The sequence below is a fragment of the Pseudorca crassidens genome, chromosome 14 (genome assembly GCF_039906515.1).
Source record: "Pseudorca crassidens isolate mPseCra1 chromosome 14, mPseCra1.hap1, whole genome shotgun sequence".
Classification (NCBI taxonomy): domain Eukaryota; kingdom Metazoa; phylum Chordata; class Mammalia; order Artiodactyla; family Delphinidae; genus Pseudorca; species Pseudorca crassidens.
The window spans coordinates 31232930-31260094 of NC_090309.1; the positions used below are offsets into that span (position 1 = coordinate 31232930).

At 48.9% G+C, this 27165-nt stretch overlaps 1 protein-coding gene across 1 annotated transcript; it reads right to left on the bottom strand.

Annotated features, from left to right (window-relative positions):
* On the bottom strand, positions 1 to 26878 carry VAX2 (ventral anterior homeobox 2). Its single transcript, XM_067703898.1, has 3 exons — positions 26629 to 26878; positions 6895 to 7082; positions 1 to 659 (listed from the first exon to the last, which is right to left on the bottom strand). The coding sequence occupies exons 1-3, from the start codon at positions 26864 to 26866 to the stop codon at positions 222 to 224; spliced, it is 864 nt and encodes a 287-aa protein (XP_067559999.1). The 5' UTR covers positions 26867 to 26878; the 3' UTR covers positions 1 to 221.
* Positions 26879 to 27165: the final 287 nt, after the last annotated feature.

A 27165-nucleotide genomic window follows, 5' to 3' on the forward strand; every position in this document is an offset into this window, starting at 1 on the left:
TTTCCCTTCTTGTCATTGTTTTCCTTTTATTTCAGTTAGAGGCACACGCACACACACTGCACTCACACACACAAGCTGCGGTACCAACGTCATCCACTGGAGAGTCTCTGAGCTGCAGGGTGGGCGGGGCAGGGTGTGTGGCTGCCCCTTCTCGTCTCTGGGCCCAGGAGGCCAGGGTGGTGCTGTGCTTGGGGACCCAGTGTCACACGGGGGGTGGAGACTTAAGCGCTGGCCTTCTTGCCGCCGCCGGGGCTGCCTACCCTCCCGTCCAGCCGGCTGTAGGGCTCGAAGGCCGAGGAGCCCAGTTCGTAGCCAGCAGGCAGGTCCAGGAGTGGGGCGGTGCAGAAGCAGAGGGCTGGCGGAGGGGGCGGCAGCGGGGGCGACGCTGAGGCTGAGGTCAGCGGGGTGAGGTGCGGGGATGAGTTCCTGGGGTCACCCAAGGAGGCGCCCCTGTGGCTGGCAGGCAGGCGCGGCGGGCCGGGGGTCAGCGTCAGAAGGCTGGGGGCGCTGGGCGGGGACAGCAGCCGGCCCTGCTCCAGCAGCCGCAGGATGTCGGGGGTGGCGAAGGCCTTGGAGGCCGAGGAGGACGCCCGCTTCTCCAGGTCTCTGCTCTGGTCTTTCTTCTGCTTGGTGCGGCGGTTCTGGAACCAGACCTTCACCTTGGGGTGGAGCAAGGGGAGGGGTGTCAGCGAGGGAGAGGGGACAGGCAGAGCAAAGTGGTGGCGGGGGGGTGGGGTGGGGTGGGGGCGAGCAAAGGAAGGGGCAGGGGAGTGGGGAGGGGGGAGCAGGGGTGCAGTGAGAGAGGAAAGAAGAGTAATCAGACTGTCATTAAGATCTTCCCACAATCAGGCTGACTGGGGGAACTGATAAGAGACACTGGCCCCCCAAATCATGGGCACCCCTCCACTGCTATGCTGACCCTAGGATGGAGGGGTGGATCGGCAGCTGGAGGGTGGAGGTGGGAGGGCACAAATGAGTTCCCCTCTTGGCCCGCACTCCTTCCACTCTTAGCCACCCCCCTCCTCCTGTCTCGGCCCCCATGCTGCCTCTGAAGGGAGCTCCCTAGCCCATCTGGCCATCCCCCTGTTTGAAACTCTCAGCAGTTCCCTCCCACCCCATCACCTATAAGCGCTTCTCAACGTGATACCAAGTGTAAGAAGATGTGTCAGGATGGTGAGGGACACTTCCAATGGCCACACACCCAAAGCTGGGGACATCCTAAATGAAGCCACCAACTAAAGGGAAGAGACCTTTTTCAAGGCCTTTGAGAGGAGGAGAACTTGCACCCGGCACCCGGCACCCGGCACCCAGCACCCAGCACTCCAACCCCATCCTAGTCTGTAGAAGGAAAGGAAGGCTGGGGGTTGGGGAGGAGTTCAGTGGTCAGTTCTGCGGGCCCCCTGACAGTGATGGGATTTTCTCCCTTCTCTGGGAAGGACAGGGTGCTCCCCCCCAGGAAGCAGGTTTTGGGTCCTGAATCACTTGCAGGGCCTGGAAATGTCTGAGAGAAGGAGAGACTGACAGTTTCTCCTCAGCTGGAAAACCTGTCAATCACTGCAGCACCCAGACCCGTGTCCCCAGGAGCACAGAGGCTGGTCCTGCCTCTGGCCCAGAGGCTGGCAGCTGGCTGGGTAGTCTGTGCCAGCAGGACCAGGAGGGACCACGGAGTGGAGGGCCCAGAAAGAAAAGCATGGGGAGACCCGCTGTTTCCCTCCAACCTCAGAGGACATAAGGGAAGCTGCAACTCATGTAGTCCCGGGTGAAGGAGAGGTGGAGAGGAGGAGGCTGGCCTGGGCAGGGTGAGCGCAGAGCTAAGGCTGCCTGGGGCCATGCCTGACATGCCACCTGTGGGAGCAACTGCCCCTCTAGCAAAGACCTCTAGCCATGAGGCTCTTCAGGCCAGAAGGTGCCACTCTCCTTGCCCTCCTACCCTGGGGGAGGTTGCTGGTGGGCGAGGGTGACAGGTGGCTCAGACAGAGCACACTCCCTTCTAGCGGCTGTGATGGGAGGGGCTCTTCCCCTGCAGGTCCCTCCAGCAGTGAGTCAGGCCTGTTCTGAGTGGGCGAAGGGGGAGGGAAGAAAAGATTTGAAACAGATGTGAGTTGGGTGTTTTAAACGGGATTGGATTGAGTTTCAATAACTGAAAGTGACCAGGGAGTTCCGGGATCTACTTGAGGTTGATTGCTGCATTCACTCACTCACTCATCATTCAGCAGATAGGTACTGAGTGCCCACTCTGTGCCAGGCGCTCTTCTAGGCGGGTGGAATCAGCAGTGCACGAAGCAGAGCAAATCCTTGCCGTGTGGAGTGGACACACGGGAGAGGGGGAGATAGAAGATAAACAACCAATAAAAACAAACAGGTGTGGCTGTCGGGTGGCAATAAGTGCTTTGAGCAGCGTCTCTCAAACTATTCGTGGTGAGGAACCACTTTTTATTTAAGTTTCCAATCTGTCGTGGACCAATACTTTTGTAAAATACAATTAAAATGAGTTACTAGAAAAATTGCTATGTGTATGTCTAAACACTTGTTCTCCATTTCTGTACTTAACTTGGCATGCACAGATAACAGTGTGTGGGCTGCCACTTTGGAGGCACAATAAGGAGGGGAGAGGCGGGGAGGTGACTATCTTATCGGTGGGGTGGCAAACACAGCACCTCTGAAGAGGTGACATTTGAAGGTGTTATGGGTAAGGGATGGCCGAGGAAGATTCAACCAAGTCTGGCTGAAGGAAGTGACTAGTAGTCACTCTGGAATTTGATTGCTCCAGGAAGTGGCCCCACCAGATCCGTGGGGACCGTGGCTCTGCGTGTCACTGCAATCCTTTCCCCTGCTGAGAAGCCTCCTGGGTTCTCGGCCAGGCTAGCGCCTACCTCAGGCCAGGCACCACCCCCAAGAACCCCTGAGTCTCAGTTTCTCATCTCTACAATGAGGATAAAGATACCTGGGCTGGACTTCCCTGGTGGCACAGTGGTTAAGAATCCGCCTGCCAATGCAGGGGACACGGGTTCGAGCCCTGGACTGGGAAGATCCCACATGCCACGGAGCAACTAAGCCTGTGTGCCACAACTACTGAGCCTGCGAGCCACAAATACTGAGCCCGTGAGCCACAATCTACTGAAGCCTGTGCGCTTACAGCCCGTGTTCCACAACAAGAGAAGCCACCGCAATGAGAAGTCCGCGCACCGCAAAGAAGAGCTGTGCAGCAATGAAGACCCAACGCAGCCAAAAAACAAAACAAAACAAAAAACCTGGGCTGTGGCAGGGATCAAATAGGCAATCCCTGTAGAGGGCTTAGCCTGGCCCACACTCAGTGTGAGGTATTGTTTACTGCTCACTTTCTCTGTTCCTACTTCTGAACTAGAGGGAGAGGACAGACTCAGAAGTCATGGCTCCTTGCCTCAGGAATCTGAGGATGTAGTGGAGACTGGCACTGACCGCTCCCAGCAAACGGAGGGCAAGTAGGTACAAAGGGAGTGGCAGTAACAGGGGTGCCACCAATGATGAGGGAAGATTTCACCAATGATCTCCTACCCGTCCAGTCCTGCTGCAGCTCTGGGTGTAACAGAGAGGGGAGGGCATGCCTAGAACAGCACCTGGTACATAGCAGGCATTCAATAATATACTCACCCCAAAGTATGGGTGAATATACTGAGAATTCCACAAAATTCTAGCCATATAAACTTGGGCAAGTTAATTAGCCTCTCTGAGGCTCAGCTTTCTGAAATGGGGATAATATTACCCATAAAGTCATCTTTTTTTTTTTTTTTAATTTTTTGGCCATGCCACATGGCATGTGGGATCTTAGTTCCCTGCACCCCCTGCGTTGGAAGTGCGGAGTTTTTTTGTTTTTGTTTTTGCGGTACGCGGGCCTCTCACTGCTGTGGCCTCTCCCGCTGCGGAGCACAGGCTCCGGACGCGCAGGCTCAGTGGCCATGGCTCACAGGTCCAGCCGCTCCGCGGCATGTGGGATCTTCCCGGACCGGGGCACGAACCCGTGTCCCCTGCATCGTCAGGCGGACTCTCAACCGCTGTGCCACCGGGGAAGCCCGGAAGTGCGGAGTCTTAATCACTGGATCACCAGGGAAGCCCTGAAAGTCATCTTTTTATAAAGATTAGAAGAGCTAATGAATGTGCCTGCTTTACATTTTGAGCATGTGATTTAATTTCTGTGTGCCTCAGTTTCCTTCTCTTTAACGTAAAAATAATAAAAAGCCATTCTGGTGTACTGAAAAAAATACACCTGGTCTTTGTACCTGGTTCTTGGCCCAGAGCTTTTTGTCATCCATAACCAGTTCCTTCTGAGCACACCTGAGTTTATGCTAATGAGGTGACTCAGGGTGGACCCCTAGTTTCAGAATGGGGGTTGGTGGCAGAAAGACCAGACCTGTGACTAGAGGGTTGGAACTTTCAGCCCCACCCCTCCAGGGAGCAGAGGAGGCTGGAGACTGGGTTATAAAGTCTCTTGAACGATGAGGATCGCTCCATGAACTCTCCCCATTCTACCTGGCTCTATGCATCTCTTCCATCTGCCTGTTTCTGAGTTGTATTCTTTATAATAAATCCATAAAAGTAAATACAGTGAGAAGTGTTTTCCTGGGTTCTGTGAGTCATTCTAGGAAATTATCAAGCCTAAGGAGGGGGATGTGGGAACCCCCCTATTTGTAGCTGGTCAGAAGTATGGGTGGCCCTGGGACTTGCTACTGGCATCTGATGTGGGACTGTCCCATGAGGCTGAGCCCTTAACCTGTAGTGTCTGTGTTAACTCCAGGAGTTAGGGTCAGAACTGAATGGAGTTGCATTGCTGAAAACCCAGCTGGTATTGGAGAATTGGTTGCTCTTGGTGTGGGAGAACACCACACATTTAATGTGGGAAGTGGTGTCAGAAGAAAAACTGCACACCTATCCCACGAGGCTGTGGTGAAGACTAAACCAGTTAGAACACACCTAGCACTTAGAACAGTGCTTGGTGCACAGAAGCTCTCAGTAAGTGTTAGTTACACTGTAAATTATCTGAAAAACCCCAGAACTGGGGAAAGAAGAAGGAGGGTTGTGCCCAGCTGTGTGCTGGGCTCCCCAGGGAGGCCTGAAGAGCAGATATGGCTTTCAAATACATTCTTGCTTTTGGGAAGTGCATACTGGTTGGTGCCCACCACATCTCACACACACACACACACACACACACACACACACACTCACTCCCCCACACTTTCACAGGTCAAGCCATGTGGAATAGGTCTTGCAGCAAAGTCAAGAAGGCTTAGGGAAGGCTTCCTGGGGGAGAAGGGGCTTGGCCTTGACCTTCAAGGGCAGATAAATGTAGCCTGTACTGCAGGCAGGGCAGGGGAAGGATGAGCACTGAGAAGGAGCTTCTGGCCTGGGCATCTGAGGTGCCCTTGGAAAGAAAGTTTCAGGGGAGAGTTTGGGGGTAAAGCTAGGCAACGCAGAGGGAAATTAGGGCAAAGAGGAGGGGTGACTCTGTGCCTAGACCTCAGGGTCTGAGGGGGTCTCCCTGACTCCCCACCCGGAGCTCTGGCCCCGCCTGGCCACTGCAGGCCCCCTGAACACAGCCTGGTTTCCAGCCCCAGTGACTCAGCTGGACGGAGGGCCCAGCTGCCCCAGGCCATTTGCCGGGTTGTTTGGGGCTCTACAGGGGCAGGTGGAGGAAAACAGTCCAGGCGGAGATGCCCCGGCCTGCAGGACAGCAGCTGCTCCCAGCTGCCCATGATCCTGACCTCACTGCCGCGGGACGGCGGTACCAAGGCCAGGGCCAGGGCGGCAGCGGGCGGTGCTCGGAGAGCCTCACAGATCCTCTGGCGGCTTTCCCCAGACTGTCTGCTTCCTTCTCCTCTCCTTCCTCTCCCCTTCCCTTCATGTGTCCTGGTTTGGCCCTTTCCATACATTTATTGACTGACCTCCCTCGCTGTTTACCTGTAGCTGGACTTAGAGTGTCTAAGTCTTTTTTGACAAGCTCCAGGGTGGTTACCCAGTTTACAGGCAGCATAAAGAGGCCGGGCTGCTTGTCTAAATCCTACTTCTGGAACTTAGTCGTTATATGACCTTGGGCAGAACCTCTCCTGATCTGTAAAATGGGATAATATTGGTAGCTACATCATAGGGTTGTAGGGAGGGGTTAGGAAACTAACAACTAACTTAGAACAGCGCCTTAGCACAGTAAGTACTGGGGAAGTATTTTTGGGTTGGCCAAAAATTTCGTTCAGGTTTTTCCCTAAGATGTTATGGAGAAACTGAACGAACTTATTGGCCAACCCAATACTATTAGTAGTACTATTACTATTATTATTATTTAGCTCTATTACCAGCTTGAAATACCTCCATTCACATAGAGTAGGTGCTCAGTGCTATGTGCTAAGCCCTTCCTGGGTGAAGGGGGCATTCAGACCCCTTCTCTCCAACAGGAGGTTTAGAGGCACACTGGGATGAAGGGAGGATGGGAAAAGGCCCAGAATGGGGAAATGAGAGGTCCCAAGCCCAATTTTGTAATGCCTCATCTCACCGCTGAATCTTTGCTCCCAGCAAGCCCACCCCTCACTATGCCTTCCTGCAGGCTCCCTCCTGCACCAACAGACACCCCCTGGCAACTTGAATGACCCTTCCTCCCATTCCCATACTCCACTGGAAGTAGCACCTGATACATTCAGAAGCCCCACCCCCACCCCGACTCCCTCACCCACACCCTGTTGGCATATACCAACTTTCTCTCGTCAGCACTATATTTATTTTCTCGGGTTTATCTGTAACTTTAAGCCCTTCCCTAGTACATGTCTGAACTCCAAAGCTGGGTCTCCGAGCAGCAGCCCACAGGCCTCACACCCCAAGGACTTCCCCGGGCTGCCAGGGCAGGGATGGAGTGGCCTGGCCCTGCCCTTTTACCTGGGTCTCCGAGAGGTTCAGCTGATGGGCCAGCTCAGTGCGCTCACGGCCCACCACATACTGGCAGCGCTGGAACTCCATCTCCAGGCGGTACAGCTGCTCAGCTGTGAAGGATGTGCGGCTCCGCTTGGGCCGGTCCAGGTCCAGGCCCTTGGGCAGGACAATTTCCCGGATGGTTCCTTTGGCATCTGCAGGGGTCATGAAAAGAGGCAAGTTAGTTCACTAGTTAAGGATTTAAGCCCCCAATGAGGATCTTAATGAGAGACAGCATAATCTGATGGGGAGCTCCTCATGTCTGGGCCTGGCTGTGTGACCTCTGATAAGTTGTTTACCCTCTCTGGGCCTTACCTCCTTAATCACCCAATGCAGTATGTTGTATCTAATGTATGTATGCGAATGGGCCTCAGCACAAATGTCAGGTCTATCATCATAGCCTGGTCAGAAAGGACTCAGTCTGACCCAGTCAGGATTGTCTTCCCTTAGCAGAATAAGAAAAAAATGGAAAGAGAAATACCAAGTCCTCAGGTGCAGAGGAAAAGATGGATTAGAATTGGATATGATCAATCAGGTAAGGCTTACCAGAGGAAATGTCCAGAGCCAGGTCTTAAGCCGTGTGTGTGTGTGTGTGTGTGTGTGTGTGTGTGTGTGTGTCTAGTGTGTATGGGTGCAGTCTCTGTCCACAGACCCTCCTGGGGTCCATGAAGAGGCTTGCTGGTGTGGGGTAGAGCTGGGATCCCCAAGAGGAGCCCGAGGACCATGGCCACTGTATCAAGCTTCTGGGGTGCCTTTGAGAGGGGGAACTTCTGCCACTCCTCGTGTGCCTAGTTCTGTTCAGCAGGGCCACCCTCCTGGGCCCTGGTCCGATGCCCTCCATGCATGGGGTTTCTAATATTTTTTATTTATTTATTTTTGCGGTACGCGGGCCTCTCACTATTGTGGCCTCTCCCATTGCGGAGCACAGGCTCCGGACGCGCAGGCTCAGCGGCCATGGCTCACGGGCCCAGCCGCTCCGCGGCACGTGGGATCTTCCCGGACCGGGGCACGAACCCGTGTCCCCTGCGAGCCTACTTAGGAAAGGTTGAAAAATCTGTAGCCCACATTCACCATATAGTCCCACTGAAAGAACTCAGCAAAAGCAAATTTTCTTGGGGTGGGGGGTTTTATATATATATACACACATCAGCTTTCAGTATAGGGGCAAAGATGATCCACGTCTGAACCACATACACTGATGGCTTGAAATCTAGTTATTAGAAAAGTTTTATGTCAAAAATTAAAGTGTGGAAATATGCAGCATCATATTCTGTAGGATTTACCAAACCTCTCCCAACACGTGCTGTTAATAACGATAAAGCTAAACTAAGAGTAATTTACTGTTACACAGGAAGGTGAGTGTCACTGGGAAACTTACCAACTCAAGGCAGCACTTGTTACCAAGCACAGGTAACAAAGCAAACCTCCAAGCTTGCAGGAACTCTGCCCATCTCCAGGGGGCATGCACAGTGGAAGTTTGCAATGCGGTCAGAAGCGTTAAGTGGCTGTGGCCACTCATAACAATAGCTGACATCTCTGCAATGCTTGCTCTGGGCCAGGCACCGTTTTAAGCACTTAAACTTTGCCCATGTCTCAGTGAAGTTGGAACTGTTATTATCCCCACTTTACAGATGGGGAAATGGAGGAACAAATTTTAAGTCACTTACCCAAGTTCATACTGACAGTGTTTAATAAGGTCTAGAAACACCCTCATTTTACTTGATGAATACCCTCTTTTAGTAATCCTTAGTGATTCAATTGATAGGTTATAGTGAAGAAAACTTTTGTCATGGGTAGAAAATGGAATCTTCTGAACGTGTTCATCATTGCCCTGGAAGATGTAGGAAAGGAATTGCATTTGGGATGTGCTGTTTGTTAAGAGGCTGCTTCTGAGCCACAGGACTGTAAAGCCTACTTTCAGAATCCCTACTCTAGAGGGTGAACCTGAGACCTCTCCCTCCAAGTCCCTCAGTGTATTTTATGAGACCGGTTCTTCCTGCCTCCTGCTAGGGCCAGTTAATGTTCACTCCTCCAGGGTGCACTTCAGCTCTTCATGGGCTCCTAGCTCGAAGGTCCTGCCCCCGATCTCAGAGGTTCGAGCACCTTCGTGTTCTCAGTCAACCTTCGGGGAGAAGGTGAGCCTGGGTGGGGGACAGAGTCATGGCCCAGAGGCTGCCCTCCCCCACCACTGGGCTAGTCTTGCCAGGGCGCTGGGCAGAGCACAGCACACGGAAGGGCGCCCTGCCCTTGGAGGCTTGGTAGAACCGTAGGCCTTTGGGGACAACTCAAGCTTCCCCTCACCCCGATACTTTCTACATTTTAAAATAGTGGCATAATATTTGTGATCCCATTGTGACTGGGTCCCCTTTGCACAGGTTATACTGTCTACAACTGTGAAACCAGTCTCAGAACTTTCCTCACAACACTCAAGTGAGCCCAGCTCCACAGGCACTGATTTTATTAAAAGTGTCTTGGGGGGTGGTGTGAACAGGAGACAGGGTGAGGGGTATCATACGTGGTGCTGGAAGCTTCATATCCTCTTCCGGGTAAGCCTCCTGGAGCCCACCTGAAGCTCTGAGCCTGTGCTCCTGACCACTGAGGTCAAACCATATAGCGCCCCCTCCTTTCCTCTTTGTAGAGGAGCTAAGAGGAGCATTCCTGCCTTGGGGAGCAGACAAGGGCAGCCCTCCTCCTCAGGGCCAGGAGAGGCAGGAGCATGGAACAAAGGCACCTCAGACCAGTCCCCAGATATCCAAACAGGCCCTACAAATCAGCACATGAAAGAATGTTCAACATCACTAGCCATTACGGGAAAACAAATGAAAACCAGGAGAAATACGTATCAGAGTAGCAAAAATTAAAAGACTGAGGGACTTCCCTGGTGGCGCAGTGGTTAAGAATCTGCCTGCCAATGCAGGAGACAGGGGTTCAAGCCCTGGTCCGGGAAGATCCCACATGCCACGGAGCAACAAAGCCCGTGCACCACAACCACTGAAGCCTGTGCACCACAACTACTGAAGCCCGCGTGCCTAGAGCCCGTGCTCTGCAACAAGAGAAGCCACTGCAATGAGAAGCCCACATACCACAGCGAAGAGTAGCCCCCGCTCGCCGCAACGGGAGAAAGCCTGCATGCAGCAACGAAGACCCAACACAGCCAAAAAAAAAAAAAAAAAAAGTCAAGTTTTATGTTACGTGAATTGCATCTCAATTAAAAAAAAAGGGGTGCCAATAGGCTGGTGAGGATGCCAAGAAACGAGGTCTCTCACTCCTTGCTGGTGGGAATGTAAAATGGTGCAGCCACTCTGGAAACTGACCTGGTAGTTTAACCTATATTAACCACCCCGTGACCTCATTCCTGGGCATCTATCCCAGAGAAACGAAATCTTAGGTTCACATCAAAATCTACAGGGAGTTGTTCATAGTAGCGTTATTTGTGGTAGCTCCCAAATGGAAACAATCCAGATGTCCCTCAACAGGTGAATGGATAAACAAACCGTGGGACCACAATCACTATTGATAGACACAACAAATTGGATACATCTCCAGGGAAACTATACTGAGTGAAAAAAGCCAAGGCAGTCCTTCAGATTACGTACTGTATGATTCCATGTATATTACATTATCAAAATGACAAAGTTCCGGAAGTGGAGAACAGATCTGTGCTTGCCAGGGGTTAGGGAAGGGAGGCTGTGACTATATAGGGGTTTCTTGGTGGTGACAGAACAGTTTCTGTATCTTGATTGGGGTGGTGGTTATATGGATCTATAACTGTGATAAAATGTCATAGTACTATATACAAAGAAAAAAGTGCATAGCACTATAGTACTATATACAAAGAAAAAAGTGCACCCAAAAAATGGGTGAAATCTGAAGAAGGTCAGTGGTCTAGTTAACTACATTGTACTAATGTCAATTTCCAGATTTTGATCATTATTTTAGTTATATAGGATGTGACCATTGTGAGAAGCTAGGTTGTAGATACATGGGATTTCCCTACCATTTTTGCAACTTCCTGTGATTCTCCAGCTATTTCAAAATAAAACATTAACAACAACAACAACAAAACATGCCATGAAGCTAGAACGATGCTTTGTCACAGAAACTGACAAATCCATTAGTGGAAAGAATACAATAGTGTTTCCCCAAATGCCTTTGCATTTCACTTGTGGTTTGTAAGATGATTTAGAATGGTACATAGATTAACCTTTGTCATTTCAAAAGATATGCACTTATTTTAGGGTTTACTAGAAAAAATTTAAATCTATGATTTTATATGCTTAGCATGAAGCTAAAGTAGGTATTTCGTTTTAAAATATATTATGCTAAAATATTAAGTAAATAAATGAAACATGGGTATAATAGAAATAGTAAAGTTGGTATTCAAATAACTGAATATTGGGAAACAAAATGGAATAAGGAATACACAATAGCCATGTACATATAGTGACAGAGTTTATGATAAAGGGAACATTCTATATGGGGACAGGTTGGTCTAGTCTATCAGTGGAGTTAAGTAGATTGATGACCATAAATTATCCGTTTGGAATAAAATCAGGTTAACTTCACATCTCACGCCATAAAGAACAGTGTTTCAAATGGATTAGAGAGCAAATCATAGACTATAATATGATAAAGGGATTAAAAGAAAATATAGGAGGCTATTTTTAGAATCCTAAGCTTGGGAAGAGCTTTCCGAGCAAAATGCAAACCTGGACTGTAAAGGAAAAATAAAGGATGTATTTGACTACATTAAAGCTAAAAACTTTTGTATGACAAAGGCACCAAAACCAAGATAAAATATGAAAGACAGAATTGAAGAAAATCTTTTTTTAAAAGGCAAGGAAATAATATCCAGATATATAAAATGCAATTATGAATACACAATTTTTTTAAAAAGGGCAATAGTCTAGCAGCAAAAATGGTCAAGTAATTTATGTGAGCCATTCACAGAAAAGATATCCAAATGGCCAATAAATATATGAAAAAATGAGCACAGCTTCACAGTCATCAGGATAATGCAAGTTCAAGCAACAATGGATAATCATTTATCTCCCTTAAGGTTGGAAAGACATTAGCACATGATTAATAAAGCAATGATGCGCTGTTGGGGAATCCACACTCCCATTCACTGCTGGTAGAACCATAAATTGTCGCAACGTTTAAGGCTGCATTTGTCAAGTTTAAAGATGCACACAACTACTGCCCCAGCAATTTTAGTTTAGTAGGTATTTATCCAGAAAAGCACAGGCTCACGTGCTCCAAGGTATATATAAGAATGTTTGCTGAAGCATTGTTCAAAATGTTGAAAATTCGAAAGCATCCTGAGTGTTCCCTGTAAGGGAAATGGCTGAACAAACTGTGGTACATTTATACCATTCATATTTTATAAAATGTCATGTAGCAATGTAAAAGAATGAGGCAATATCTATATGAACTGACATTAAGTGAAAGAAAGTAAGTAGTACTACCCCATTTATGTAAATAAAACAACTGTGTCTATCCAACCATTCAACATAAATTTAAGAAGTGCCTGCTATGTGCCAAATAGTATTCTCAGGTCTGAGGATATAGAAATGAGCAAAAGTGACAAGGTCCCTGTTCCCATAGACCTTGTGTAAGGGAGAAAGACAGATAATAAATTTAAAAACGAATATGAAAGGTACTGATAAATGCTGTGAAGAAAATAAAACAAGATAAGGGGATATTACTGACCCTCTCCAAATAGCTAACATACAAGAGTCATAGTGTGTGGGACTTCCCTCGTGGCGCAGTGGTTAAGAATCCACCTGCCAATGCAGGGGATGCGGGTTTGATCCCTGGTCGGGGAAGATCCCAAATGTTGCGGAGCAAATAAGCCGGTACGCCACAACTACTGAGCCTGTGCTCTAGAGCTTACGAGCCACAACTACTGAGCCTGTGTGCTGCCACTACCGAAGCACGTGCACCTAGAGCCTGAGCACCGCAACGAAGAGTAGCCCCCGCTCACCACAACTAGAGAAAACACGAGTGCAGCAATGAAGACCCGAGGCAAACAAAAAAAAAAAGAGTCATAGTGTGTGTTTTTTTTATTTGCTATTTTAGCCAGGAGTGGCACAGAAGGCCACTCATCAAAGTCAAGTTAATGTATAAGCCATGAATGCTGTTCGCCAGTGTTTTCAACTCCTTCCAGGCACGTGGTAGGGTTGCACTGATTTTCTGCCCTTTGTAATCAGATGTGGCCATATAATTTGTTTTAGTCAAGAGGAAAGGATGCAGGCACTTTCAGGAGAACACGTCAAAAGCCGGCTCGTGATTTGGCACGCCGCCTTCGCCCTACTGTGATAGTCATAGAGGCGGGAGCCAAGCTGAAGCTTGGGTTTCTGAGTACCAAGACCAGCCCCTGCCCACTTGTGATGGACTTATCAAGTGAGTTAGAAATATACTTGTGTTTTGTTAAATCTCTGAAGTTTTGGGTTGTCTCTGCAGCAAAATCTAGTCCATCCTACTGACAGAGCCCCCTTTCCGGAATTGTTCCTTTTCTAGGTGGGGTTGCGGGGGAAGCACCGGGAAGGAGGGGCGGCTTAACTGCAGAGCTTCTTTGTGGGTAGGGTCTTGTTAGGGTGAATTGTGTAAGTCTAACTGGAATGAAGGCTGAGTTTTGCTGTCTTTCAGATCTCCTCAAAGAGAGGTGAGCCCTAGGGGTAGAGGGGAGAGTGAGTTCCATCCAAAGAGCCTTTGCCATGGGAGAGGTGATGACCGCTGCTTGATAACAGATAGCTAATGCTCTTGACCTCCAGGACCAAAAATTACCCTCTCCACCTACCTCTCCCAATAGACCCCCTCAAAGTCCTACCTGACTTCATCCAGGTAGCACCCAGGTAGTTCCTTTGCATGATAAGCTGTTAACATGCTGATTTTTTTTTTTTTTTTTTTGGCTGCATTGGGTCTTCGTTGATGTGCACGAGCTTTCTCTATTTGCAAGGAGCGGGGCTACTCTTTGAGAAGCACAGGCTTCTCATTGCAGTGGCTTCTCTTGTTGCGGAGCACGGGCTGTAGGTGCATGGGTTCCAGTAGTTGTGGCACACGGGCTCACTAGTTGTGGCTCATGGGCTCTAGAGCACAGGCTCAGTAGTTGTGGCGCACGGGCTTAGTTGCTCCGTGGCATGTGGGACCTTCCCAGACCAGGGATCGAACCCGTGTCCCCAGCATTGGCAGGCGGATTCTTAACCACTGTGCCACCAGGGAAGTCCTGTGCTGATTTTTAAGTGTGACAAGGTCCTTCCTGCCTTAACAAACATAATGTGATCACTATAAAAATTCCTTATAAAAAATTCATTCTCAAGTTTATTGGGAAAATTAAAAATGGAAGAATAGTTGAGAAAAAATGTAAAGAATGAGGAGAGAATACTTGTATTACCATTACAGCAAAATATATTACATATCTACAGCAACTAAAATGGTATGATGATGACACAAGAGTTATGAAGGAAATCCATGCCTATATGAGGAATTGGTATATTATCAAGATATTTCAAGTTAGTTGGAGGAAAGATGAGATTATTAAAGACCTGGCTTTTGGATGATTAGCTCATTATCTGGAATAAAGTAATTTATCTCACCTGCATGCAAAAATATACACAAGATGGATTAAAACTTGAGATGTAAAAAACAAAGCTCTAAAAATGGAATAAAAACTCTGAAGAATTTAAAAAAATAAATGGCAGATTTGAGTATCTAGAAATAAAAGCTTCTGCAGGATGAGCGACAGTTAAAAGACACGTGACGGACTGGGAGAAAATGTTAATGGTACATGCATAACAGTCTTAATGTCTAGTACACACACAGCCTCTATAGTCTAATAAATAAAGTCAAGCAGTCCAGTGGGAAACTTAACAAATTCAACGAAAGGGTTATTCAGAGGAGAAGAAATACTAATGGCTAAAATATATGAAAAAATACTCAAGCTCAGAGGGACTTAGAGAAAATGAAAGTTAGAACAGCAATGAGATAATTTTTTTTTTCAGATACCATATTTTATTTATCAGGCTGGGAAAGTTGTGCTGGCAAAGGTGAGGGAAAATAGGTTTTTTCAAGCTCTATTGGTGAGAATACAAATTAATACAAAATAAGTTTTTCTTGGAGGGTCATTTCACAATGCCTAGCTAAATTAAAAAATGCATAGTTCCTTTGTTTCAGAAATTTTATAGAGGTTTCTACCCCTGAGAAATATTGGTATACTTTCATAAAGATAGACTCATTGTTTGTAGCAGTTTGTAAGAGGACAAAAAAAAAAAAAAGGAAAAAGCTGAATGTTTATCAACAGGAATACTGTTGATAAAGTCACAGTATAGTCTTGCCTTTGGCTGTTATATTGACATTAACAAGAATGAGGTACATCTCCATACACTGACCTGAACGGATGTCCATTAAATCCTGCTACGTGAAAACAACAACTACATGTGTACAAACCCAGTTTTATAAAGAACAAAAGGGAAAACTAAACTTTCTGTGTGTGCGTGCTTGTACCTACATAGAATTAAGTCTGGCAGGTTGAACACCTCTCTTTCCTGTTTGCTCTGTGGAGTGGGAGCTGGTCTGGGAGAGATTTCTCCCATTTTACTTTTTTTTTTTTTGGTACGCGGGCCTCTCACTGTTGTGGCCTTTCCCGTTGCGGAACACAGGCTCCGGATGCGCAGGCTCAGCGGCCATGGCTCACGGGCCTAGCCTCTTTGCCGCATGTGGGATCTTCCCGGACCGGGGCACGAACCGGCGTCCCCTGCATCGGCAGGCGGACTCCCAACCACTGCGCCACCAGGGAAGCCCCTCTCCCATCTTACTTTATGCACTTCTTTATTATTTGGTTTGTTGCCAAGACTATCACAGTCTGTGAAGAGACTATTTTAGCAGTGTGCAAAAATATCCCACTTTTGTAATATATAACGTACATAATTATGTTTTTCAATTACTAGGGAAAGTTTGGGAGGTTACGTCTTGGGAGTGGAAGTGTATCGTGTGAGGGAAATGAAAAATTTTCAACTTTCACATGATTTCAGCATGGATTGGGTTTGTAATTAAAAGGATCTTATACACAATACTGAGCAGAGTTCCCTGTGCTATACAGTAGGTGCTTGTTGGTTATCCATTTTAAATACAGCAGTGTGTACGTGTCAATCTCAAACTCCCTAATATCTGCTCAATATTATGTAACAACCTAAAGGGGAAAATAATTTGAAGAAGAATAGATACGTGTATGTGTATAACTGAATCACTTTGCTGAACACCTGAAACTAACACATTGTTAATCAACTATACTCCAATATAAAATAAAAAATTTTAAAAATGGATATTTTGTACTTCAAAAATGAAGAGACATTAGAAAGAAAAATAAAAGATAAATTATAAACTCAAAAATTGTAATGTATACTGAATTTTTTGTAACAAAATTTAAGAGTATTGTATTATAAATATATATAACATATACATTATATATAATATATATAATATTGTTACCTTTTGTTGGAGAAGAATTTTCTAGTTGAGAACTAAAATGTAGAAGTCCAAAAGGAAATGACCATGAGATGTGATTAACGTTTAAATTTGAGTTCAGAAAACCCTCCAACTCACAGCAAAGTCAAAAAAAAAAAGAAAAAGAAAAAGATCTGGGGATGTTTGCAACACGTCACAGAAAAAGGGATCATTTCCCTTTTATAAAATATTTTAAAATATGTATATGTTTGTATGTTTACATATGCTACATATATATGTTTACATAAGTATATTTATATAACATATATTGATATATAAATATGTATAAATAATGTTTACTACTATAAGAAAACAGTGAGCAAACCAATAGAGAAATGGCTAAGTATATGAATGAAAAATTCACAGAAGAGGAAATAAAAATGAAAAATAGGTATATGAAAATATGTTTAACCTCACTAGTAATTAAAAACGCCAAATAAAATAAGATTTTTTTTCACTTGAAAAGATTTTACTCTAAAAGATTGAGCATATCCTGGGCTGGGAGGATGTGGAGGAATGGCACATTCATATACAATTTCTGCGAGTATAAATTTGTACATTTTTGGCATTTAGAAATAACAATCACAGTTTTAAGCATATATACTTGTATTTTAAAATTTCACTTCTAGGACTTTATCCTGTAATTATATGCATACCAGACATATGTGAAATGATGTTTATAATTTTAAAATTTTTATCATGAGAAATTTCAAACATACAAAATGAGAGAGAATAGTATAATGAATTCTGATATACCTATCCCTCAACTTCAACAATTATAAACCCAGGAATAGTCCTATTCCTTCTATATCCCTGTAATTTTAAGCAAGTCCCAGACATCATATCATTTCATCCAGAAACATTTTTATACGTATCTCTAAAGACTCCTTTAAAAAAGCAATCACAATACTATTGTCACAATTAGAAACATTAACAACCATTTCTTAATAAAATGTCTCACCTGTTTACATATTTTTCACATTGTCTCATGAGACTTTAAAAAAAATCTGTTCAAATTAGGATACAAAGATGTTCACTGAAGCATTGTTTGTAAGTGTGAAAAACTAGAACCAACGTAAATATCCATCAACAAGGGACTGGTTAAATAAAAGTTTATTATATCTGCATAATGTAGTACTATGCATCTGTTAAAAATAATGAGGCAGTTCTAGACAGAAAGATGTTTATTAAATGAAGAAAAGCAGTTTGCCAAAACTCTCACTTTTGTAATATATAATTGACATATTTATGTTTTCCAATTACTAGGGCAAGTTTGGGAGATTGCATATTGGGAGTAGAAGTGTATTATGTGGAGGAAATGAAGAACTTTCCATTTTTACATGATACAGCAAAACAGCACAGATTGGTTTTGTAATTAGAAAGATATTTTGTATTTCAGAAAACAAGACATCAGAAACAAAATTAGAGAACAATTTATAAACTAAAAAAACAATTGCAACATATATTGAAAGCAATGAGCTACCGTCCATAATACAGAATTTCTACAAATCAGTAAGGAAAGGAATATTTGAAAATTAAAATGGTCAAATGAAATGAATTAATAGATAGCAGAAGAAATACAACTGGCCAATAAAAATGAAAAAATGCTCAACTTCACTAATAATCAAAGAAATAAAAATTAAAATGTCGGTGAGGTACCTCTTAGCAAAGGTATGTAAGATATACAATGTCCAATATGGGGAAAGGGCAAAGGCGGGGGTATAAATTGCTAAACATTTTTTTCAACTTAACATCTATCGAGATACAAAGTGTGAACTGTGATAGCAAGATTTGGGGATACAAGCACTTTCAGGCGTTGCTGGGCAGTGGGTGGGTACCATCTTATGGAGGGCTCCTGGGCACTGTCTTTCAAATTACAAATAAGATACTCTTTGACCCAGTAACCTACTTCCAGGAACTTCTCTGACAGATATACTCACACACGTGGAAATGACCAAGAAACAAGCTGATTTATTGCACATTGTATGTAATAACAGAAGATAAGAAAAAAGCTAAATGCCTGCCATTAAGGCACGGGTTATATAATGTACATTATGGTCCATCCAGTCTCTATAAATGGAATACTATGCATCTGTAAAAAAACTAACAAGAAGTTCTTAACATCCCAAGATACACTGGTAAGTGAAAATAACAAGGTGCAGAAAAATATATAGAGATGTCACCATATGAGTAAAAAACAAAAGGAAAAAAGGTAATATAGCTGCACTGACTTGCATAAGCATAGAAATTATTTCGAAGAACATAGTGGAAAGCAGTAAATAATGGCTGCCTTTGAGCCAGGTGGGAACTGAAGGATGGGGGACACGGATGGGAGAGAGATTATTCACTGTGTGCTTAAAACAACTTTTTGATATTTGAATCAAATGAAATAGTTACTATTTTAAAATTAAAGGAAACACATTAAAAAAATTTTTAGTGCGTGTAAACCTTTTGAAGCAGCAATTCCACTGCTAGGAATTTATCCTTTGGAAACACTCAAGGGCACAAAGACCCGGGCATTGAGAGCTCATTTCGCAATCTCCCAAACCTTCCCTAGTAATTGAAAAATAATAAATATGTAAGTTATATATTACAAAAGTAAGATTTTTTGTAAACTTTTTTTTTATTTGATAAACTTTATTTAATAAATATCTTTGTATCTAGGGCTTCCCTGGTGGCGCAGTGGTTGAGAGTCGACACCGTGCCCCGGTCTGGGAGGATCCCACATGCCGCGGAGCGGCTAGGCCCGTGAGCTATGGCCGCTGAGCCTGCGCGTCCGGAGCCTGTGCTCCGCAACGGGAGAGGCCACAACAGTGAGAGGCCCACGTATCGCAAACAAACAAACAAACAAACAAAAAATCTTTGTATCTGGAAGTGCTCTAACCACTGCATAGTACTGCATTAAGCAGATATAATAAAATTTAATTTAACCAGTCCCTTGTTGATGGATATTTAGGTTGGTTCTACTTTTTCACAGTTACAAACAATGCTTCCCTGTACCAGGGAAAAATAACAGGAACGTCCTCCCAGAGGATAGGAGAATCCGGCATTCCCCCACCAGAGGAGTACTGTACAGTCACGGAACTGTGTGAAACGGGCCAAAGAGATGATCCCTGCGGACTGTATTTTTTTTTAATGGTAAATCGCAAGACAGCTTATGTAATATGACTCTGCTTTCGCTACTGTCTGTATAGGAGAGCGAGGAAATCTGAAACACACCTGAAACTGGGTACGCTGGCTTCTACCACTTCGGTTTGTTTGTTTTTACCTTGAGTACGTATTACTTTTTGAATTTAATTTCTCTATCTTCCTGTCTACATCGGGAGCGTGGCCTTTACATTCCTCGCGGGGGGGGTCCTCCACCCGCCGCGCCCTGGCTCCCCGCAGCTCCGCCGTGGGCGGCGGGACAAGCAAAACACAGAACAAACTGTGACTTTAAATACCCGGTTATTTCAAGCTCCAACAGAGGACTGGGGACGTGTGAATTGGGCGGGGAGGAGGAGCGCGGATTTATCTAGTTATTTACCTGGTTGGCTTTGCGGGTGGAACCTCACCCTAAGCAGCTGCAGAGAGCCGGGAGACTCACTACCGCCCTTTCGGCCCTGTGCTTCCCTCGGCCTCCTGCTCCTCTAGGGGGCCTCCCCGGCCCTGGGGATCCAAGAAACCAGTAAAACAAACCATATTTGAACTTTTTCAGGTTTTGCATTTCAGTGGTTCCCAAGTTGAGGATTGCACGAAATTACAGAAACATGGCGTCGTCAACTTTATATTTTAACACTTATTCTGCGCTCTGGCATCATCACCATTTCATGTAAGGAACGACTTTGTAACGTCAAAAAATAAGGAGGTCATTTCACAACAGATGTTCTTCCCAGGGAGGGGCGTTGCGGCCTCCTACCTCGTGAAACACGAGATGTGGATGGTTTCGCCTCCTCTCATTCTTTCGGCAAATATTTACTGAGTGCCTCCTGTATGTGTACGGAACGCGTCTGGGGAGATCGCGTGGGTTTGGCGAGGGCGGTGACTACCTCCTACGTGGTCCCCGCGGGGCATCAAGGGAACCGGGCTCCGGCGCCCGCTTCCCTTGAGTTTAGCGCCGACATCGCTCCCTCGCCACCCGGGCCCCGCCGCCGGGGCGGGTCAGGACCCCGGCAAGTCCCCGCTTGCGAGGCAGTCTCTCGGTTGGTAAGCTGGGCACCAGCAGCCCCACCGGGTCGGTCTGGCACGTAGTAGGTACTCATTAATGTTTGTGGAATGAATCAACTAGCAAGCAAAGGGGGAGATCATGGGAGAACGTGGGAGAGTTGGTTCGGGGGATTTTACTAGGCCTGGGGGGAGGGGTGGCAAGCAGCATCCCACGGTCGCCCCCATCCCCCGGCCGCGCTCGAAGCCCTGGCTTTTCCGGGTCCGCCCACTCCCCGGCTTTGTAGGCCAGATTCGGTCCTGGCACTGCCACCTCTTTCCGTAGTGTCCACTGCCACCCCGGCACCCCTAGCCGAGACCCTCCAACCTCCCTCCTGGATGGGCGCGGAGTGGGGGGCAAACCAAGCGCACTGACCAGCCCTGGTCCCGGGGATCCCTGGGCAGGCCTACTCTGCCTCGGCGTCCTCTGTCAGAGATGTTCAAACTGGGGTACGCAACTCCGCGGATGCACGGAGAGCAATCCGCTACCCGCTTTCCGAGGAGAGTCAAGCCGATCTTTAGTTTATATTAAGCAAACAGGAAATAAAAGGCAAAATTCACATGCTTTTCTCTATCCCGCCCCCGCCGGCCCCACGCCCACTTAAAGTACAAATCAAAGAAACTGCGAACTGAGAGGGAGCTCGCGTTGTTTACTACGGCCCCAGCCTTGAGTCCGGCATAACTGAGGAAAGAGCGTAGGGCCAACAGGAGCCTTAGAAGCCCTCTGTCGCCACGGGGGGTGCACAGTGTGCGGAGACCCAATCTGTTTGGTGTCACTGTACAAAGGCCCAGGGACACACGCTGCTGCAGTCCGTTCCCTCCCCTCCAGTTCCGAGTACCCACATGCAGCCCCAGCCTCCCTGCCCGGCTGGGTCACCTGTGGGCCACCTGGGAGCTCAGACCTTTCAGGTGTGCGTGTGTGCGCGCGCGCGCGCGGGATGCGGCAGCGGGTCCACCGGCACCCGAGTTCAAGAGCCCACCCAGGGCGGCAGCAAGAGCTGAGAACACAAGGAGCCGCCAAACGCCCTGCACAGTTCCCTGAAAATGAAACGGTGCGCGCGAGACACACCAACAAGACGATGCATTTGGCTGCAGGTCTGCTTCTGCTTGTGTGTGTTGGGGGTGGGGTGGGGGCATGGATATAAAGGAGAAAAATAAAGAGCAAAAATGAAAGGGCCCAGCACAGACCCACCTGAGAATGCGGGTCCTTCTGCCAAAAACAAGGCATAAACATAAAACAAATACAATCCCAGGAAAATATAAAAGAAACCTAATACCTGCCACAAGCCCCCAAACTAAAACTAAAACCAAAAACCCCAAAATGCAATCCCCTGCATGAATCATTTAAACCTTTTAACCACTGCCTGGCGGGCTGGTCCTGGGTTATCGCCTCTCTTAGCAGACTTATACTGAGGCTATAGTCCCGAGGTCCGGTGTCTGGAGGGCCCAGGTGCTGGGACTCGCAATCCAGTGCTCCTTCCAATACAACACTCTGCCTCACCGACTCCACTGCCAAAACACGCCATCAGGAAGATGGCAGGTGTGCCCTTGTGGAGCTGCCACAACCTGCCGGGGGAGGACTGATCGGTCTGGGCGGAGTCCTCCTAGGTCCAGGGGCTGCTGTAAATTCAAGTAGAAAGGGAGGTGATGCTGGTCAACGCTGAGCCCAGCCCTGGCTGCAGAAGGGGGTTGTCTGTTCCCATGGGTCGATACTAGCTCAAGCCCCGGAAGGCTTGGCCCCTTGCCCAGCGTCCTCAGACATGTCTGCAGCATCCGTCCAGTGCCCTGCCTGGTGTACACCATTGTGCTGTGTTTTGACCCATGCATTTCTGCAGCGCGGGTCCATCACTGCACTCGGATTCTCAGGGGGCTGCAACACCACTAAATTCAATGACCCCCTGCCCCAAACCCACATCCACAGAGGGAATTGTTCAGCCACAGCCAGAGGCCCTGGACTTCCTGTGTCCTCCCACATCCCCAGCCACTGGTCACATACATCAGGCTCCCAGATGAAAGCATTTCCGCTAGTGGGTGTTGGTGCTATGGGGTGAGGGGGTAGCCATTCACTCAGTCAAAGGATTCCACAGTTTTCCTGTCTCCCTGCTCCCAGACAGAGGGGTGCTGAGCCAGGCCCGGAGTGCCGCAGGCCTCAAGGTGCGGGAGTGCCCGGCCGGCAGCCTCTAAATCCTGCTCCACTCAGGCCAAGGTGGCAGCACAGAGTTGGTGAGGCCTGATTGGGGTTTTGAGACTGGCAGGTCAGAGGGACGCTTTGGGTGAGCTGGGACCAGCGCTAGGCATTGTTCATAACATCTGCTGGGTGGGGTGACGCTGGCAGGCAGCCATTTCCGGCTCTAGCCAGAGGGGTTGTTGAATTCGACTCGATTAACTTGCGAATCACGTAGGTGCATCTGAGTGTGCGTAGACTGTGGGGTTTGGGAGTTTTGGGGGGAGAGTTGTCCCACCTCTTCTGATTGCAGGGATCCCGGCTCAACGGAAAAAGCCATATCACCCAAGGCTGCAGCTAACTTAGAGCCATGGCTCTCCTTCCATCTGCTTCCTGCCCGCGCCTTGTCCTTTCCAAACATAAGACAAAAGGATCTCCCACCCCTTCTTGTCCTTTCCAAACATAAAACAAAAGGATCTCCCACCCCTTCTTGTCCTTTCCAAACATAAAACAAAAGGATCTCCCACCCCTTCCCCTCATCAGTCAACGGGCTGTGCAAGCAGAGGTGTGGGGCAGCCTAGGCGGCTCTAAGGTCCCTGTGGAAGCCTAGCTGTGTCCCCGGTGCGGTGTGTGGGGTGCCTGTTGTGTGTACGTCTGTCATCCCAGTGGCCTTGTTTGTGCCCATGTGTGGCACGAAGCAGCCTCCATTTTGAGGCAGGGGATGCAGCAAGGTCAGCCTCCCTGGCTCCCTGACCCACATTTTGCAGAGGCAGGGAAACGTGAGTGATTGGTGGAGCGAGGGTTCCTCAAAGGGGATGCGGGGGGCCGCACTGCGTGGTCTGCAAGGTGGCACTGGGCCTCCTTTCATTAGCCGGTCCTTGACCCCTTGGCCGTTCACCTCCCAACACTTAACACAGCCTCTGGGCCCAGGGGGTGCAGTTGGGGAGGCCTCTGAGGAAGTAGGCCCACTGCCTGAAGCAGTTTGAGTCTCCTGAGTTCTCTCCCCTTTCATTCAATGGAATATTTATGGAGATCCTGTCAGTTGGTTGCAGTTTTATAGACACCATCTCTGACCCTTAGCATAGCCCTTGTAGGGAAGCACTATGCTTTCTTTGTACAGATGAGGAAACTGGGGCACGGAGAGGCAAAGACACTAGTTCAAGTTCAAAGGGCTGTAGTAAGGCCTGTATTGCAAACCAACTTCGCTTAATTCCAGCACCAGGCTTTCCTCTTCTTCCCCTGCACCTTGGGACTCCCCCAGCAGATCTGCTACCCTGGGGTAGAGCCCTCAAGGGAGCAAGTGCTGAGTGGAAAAGAGACAGAAAGAAAGACCCAGAGAGAGTGGGGCTCTTTCCCAGAATCTTCACCCCACCAGCAACCTGACAGCTGAGATGCTAACCGCCTACCTCCCCCCTTTTTATGGTTTCCTCCAAGGGTACTTTGGGAGGATGTGTCCTTGGAAGTCAAGGGTAAAATGTACTCTTCGCTTAGAGCATACTGGAGGGACATTCAGCCAGGGGCCAAGACGCTGCAGACTTCCCTTCACCAGTGCAGGGCCTTTCATCTGTCAGAGCCTCTGCCCTGGGCCCAGTGGGGCTGGAGTGACACAGGTGACCCTGGCTAGGCGGGATTAGCGGTAAATGAGGTCCCTGGTATCTCAGGCCTGTAATAACCTCCTTGTCATTAAATGGAAAGGACAGAGGGATTTAGGAGGGCCCTGTTTACCTTTTATTTCTTTTAGGTGCATAAATACCTCCTCTGTGCTCTATTTCCATTATGCTGTTTAAGTGTAATGGCGCTGCTGTATTGCCTACACGCATTTGTAGAAGTACACCTGCCAATGCACACAAGCTGCCCCACATACAGTAGGGGGTCCATCTCTTCTTGGCTGTGGATTGCTCCTAGACTGGGTGGTCTCTTGGAGGGTAATTTTTTACTCCTACCTTTTGTGAGTCTACACCTAGGAGTTATTATTTTTTTTTTTACCTAGGATTTGACTGACATCTATACACAAAATCTATTCGACCTACATGTGGAGTTAGTAGAGCAGAAGGGATGGTAGGGACACAGAACTCACAATTGTCCAGGCAGAAGGAAATGACTACCCATAGATGGAGTGTGAGGTGGTGAGTGTCCTGCAGGGACTTGAGGTCCTAAATTTGGGAGTGTGGGCTTAAGGGGCTGATTTCTCTGTTTCTGGAAGTCCTGCAGATTTCCTTAATGGAACTCCAAGCTGGCTGCTAACACCTTGTACCCAGGACATCCCACAGTCTATGGAATGAGATCGAATTTAATCCCAGGTGCCCAACAGGTCCACATACCTGTTGGAATCCCTGTTGGGTGGGGACCACCTCCCCATACCCTGTCCTTTGACCACCTCCCCATACCGTCCTTTGACCCAAGCCTGACCCAGAACAGTGCTGGGTGACCATACCTGGCCTGGAGTTTCCTGTGTTTTCTGAAGACCAGGGTCCCGGAGTCTGTGTCCAAGATGGTCATCAGTCAACTTCACATTGGGCCGCCTCCATGCTCTACCTTAGCCCCTTTGCCCAGAGCCACCCAAACGCAGCAGCTGTGCCCGACCAGGCCAAGGTGTCCCAGTCTGCGTGTGGGTAGCTCCCACACAGCCCAGCCCAGATCAGACAAACTCGGGGTCCTAGCGCTGGAGCGAGCTCGAGCCAGTGTCAGTCAGGCTGGTTTCCCTTCCCTAGGCGGTGGCCGAGGAAATCAGCTCTGGCTGATTTCTTTCTAGGCCCTTAGGCTTGCAGGAGAGGTGCTCAAAAAGAAGGGGCAAGAAAAAGGCAGCGGGAGGAAGCCGGGAGCGAGTTGGAGGAGGAGGCCGGGGCAGCCGTTACTCTCGAATGGCCTCTTCTAGGCGCTGGGTCTCCCGGTCCTGGGACTCCGGGATGATAGGGGAACAGACCTCAGGCTCCGACCACGGCCTACGGACGGGCTGAAGGCAAGACTCTGGGATTCCCTTTCTTCTCCCATCTCGCTAGGCCAGGCCCGGGTCCGGCTAAAGGCGAGCCTAGAGCTTCGCGTGAGGCTGTCTTTGGGGGCCGGGGTAGCCTCAGCATCGCGGCGAGGAAGCCAGGCAGAGCTGGGCACTCGGACGCTTGCAGGAAGGGAATGCGAGCTCGGCGGAGAGAAATGGCCAGGAAAGAAGAGAGGAGGGCGAAGGGTGAGGGAGAACGGGAGAGACGCAAAAGGCCCGGCCGGGAGAAGGCCGCGCCGAGAGCCGGCTGCGCCCAGGCGCCGCGAGGAAGTGGGAACCGAGAAAGCGAAGCCCAGGCGGGCGAGCGGGGCGCACGCCGCCCTCCGCGTCCCGGCACCCTCTCCCGGGAGCAGCCCGGTGCGTCTGCGTGGCTGGGAACGGGAAACAGGGCTGGGCAGGGGTCGGGGAGCGCCCCAGCTGCTGAGCGGAGCCTGGCCTCTTCCTCCCGCGGTTCCGGACGCTGATGCCCCTTCGTCCCGATTCCGCAAAGCGCTCGTGACGCTTTTCTCCGCACCCGCCGCGAGGGCCGCGGGGCGGGGACTCGGCTCTCCGCATCCCGCACTCACAACTCCGCCCCCGCCACAGTAACCCGCCCGGATGGGCCTGGGAAGCTGAGAATCGTTAAGGCGGTGAAATGGGGATTTCTTCGGTACCGGGCGCCGCTTTGTCCCCTGCACTCAGCTCGCTGTCCAGCACACAATAGACGCTCAAAACAATGTTTGCTGAATGAATGACTGAATGATGACTGTCTGAATGAATATATGAATTGGGAGGTGGAGGATGCAGGAAGGTCGGAGGCGCCAGTAGGGGATGGGAGGGGCGTCCGGTGGGCCAGGGCTTCGAGCTGTCCTCTTACCTCGCACCAGGATGCGGCGGCAGTGGTCTGCCTCTCCGAGCCCCGGCTGCCCGTCGCTGTCGGCGCCGCTCTCCCTGGAGCCCGCGGGGCTGGAGGCGGAGGTCCCGGCAGTCTCCTTTGGGCTGCGGCCGCAAGCATCAGCACTCGAGTCCTCCGCTCCGCCGCGGTCCCCGCCGCGCCCGCTCCGCGACTCCCGGCGTGAGGTGCCGCGGTCGCACTCGGCGCCCCCATCGCCCATGCCGGCCGCCACCTTCGCCTTAGCCACCGCCTGGCCAGCCTGGGCCGGCCAAGCCTGCTCCTCCCCGCCCCTCTCGCCCCCCTCGCCCCCCTCGCCCCCCGTGCCCCCCGCGCCCCCCGCCCGCCTCCTCTTCCTCCGGCCCCGCCCCCGTCCGGCCGCTCCACCCCTCCCTGCTGATTGGTCTCGAGTCGGGGTTCTCCGACTCCCAGCGGTGCGCCTAGGGATGGGGGTTCGTTGGCCCTGCTCCCCCACCCTTGTCTAGCCCCACACTCAGCCCGGCAGAGGGAGGCCGGGGAGGC

Bases quoted from the DNA above. Each gene is read 5' to 3' on its own strand.
- VAX2 (XM_067703898.1), bottom strand. From the start codon at position 26,866: ATGGGCGATGGGGGCGCCGAGTGCGACCGCGGCACCTCACGCCGGGAG. The intron at 7,083-26,628 runs GTAAGAGGACAG...TGACCCCTGCAG, and splicing joins CCGCCGCATCCTGGTGCGAG to ATGCCAAAGGAACCATCCGG. The intron at 660-6,894 runs GTAAAAGGGCAG...CTCCACCCCAAG, and splicing joins TGAACCTCTCGGAGACCCAG to GTGAAGGTCTGGTTCCAGAA.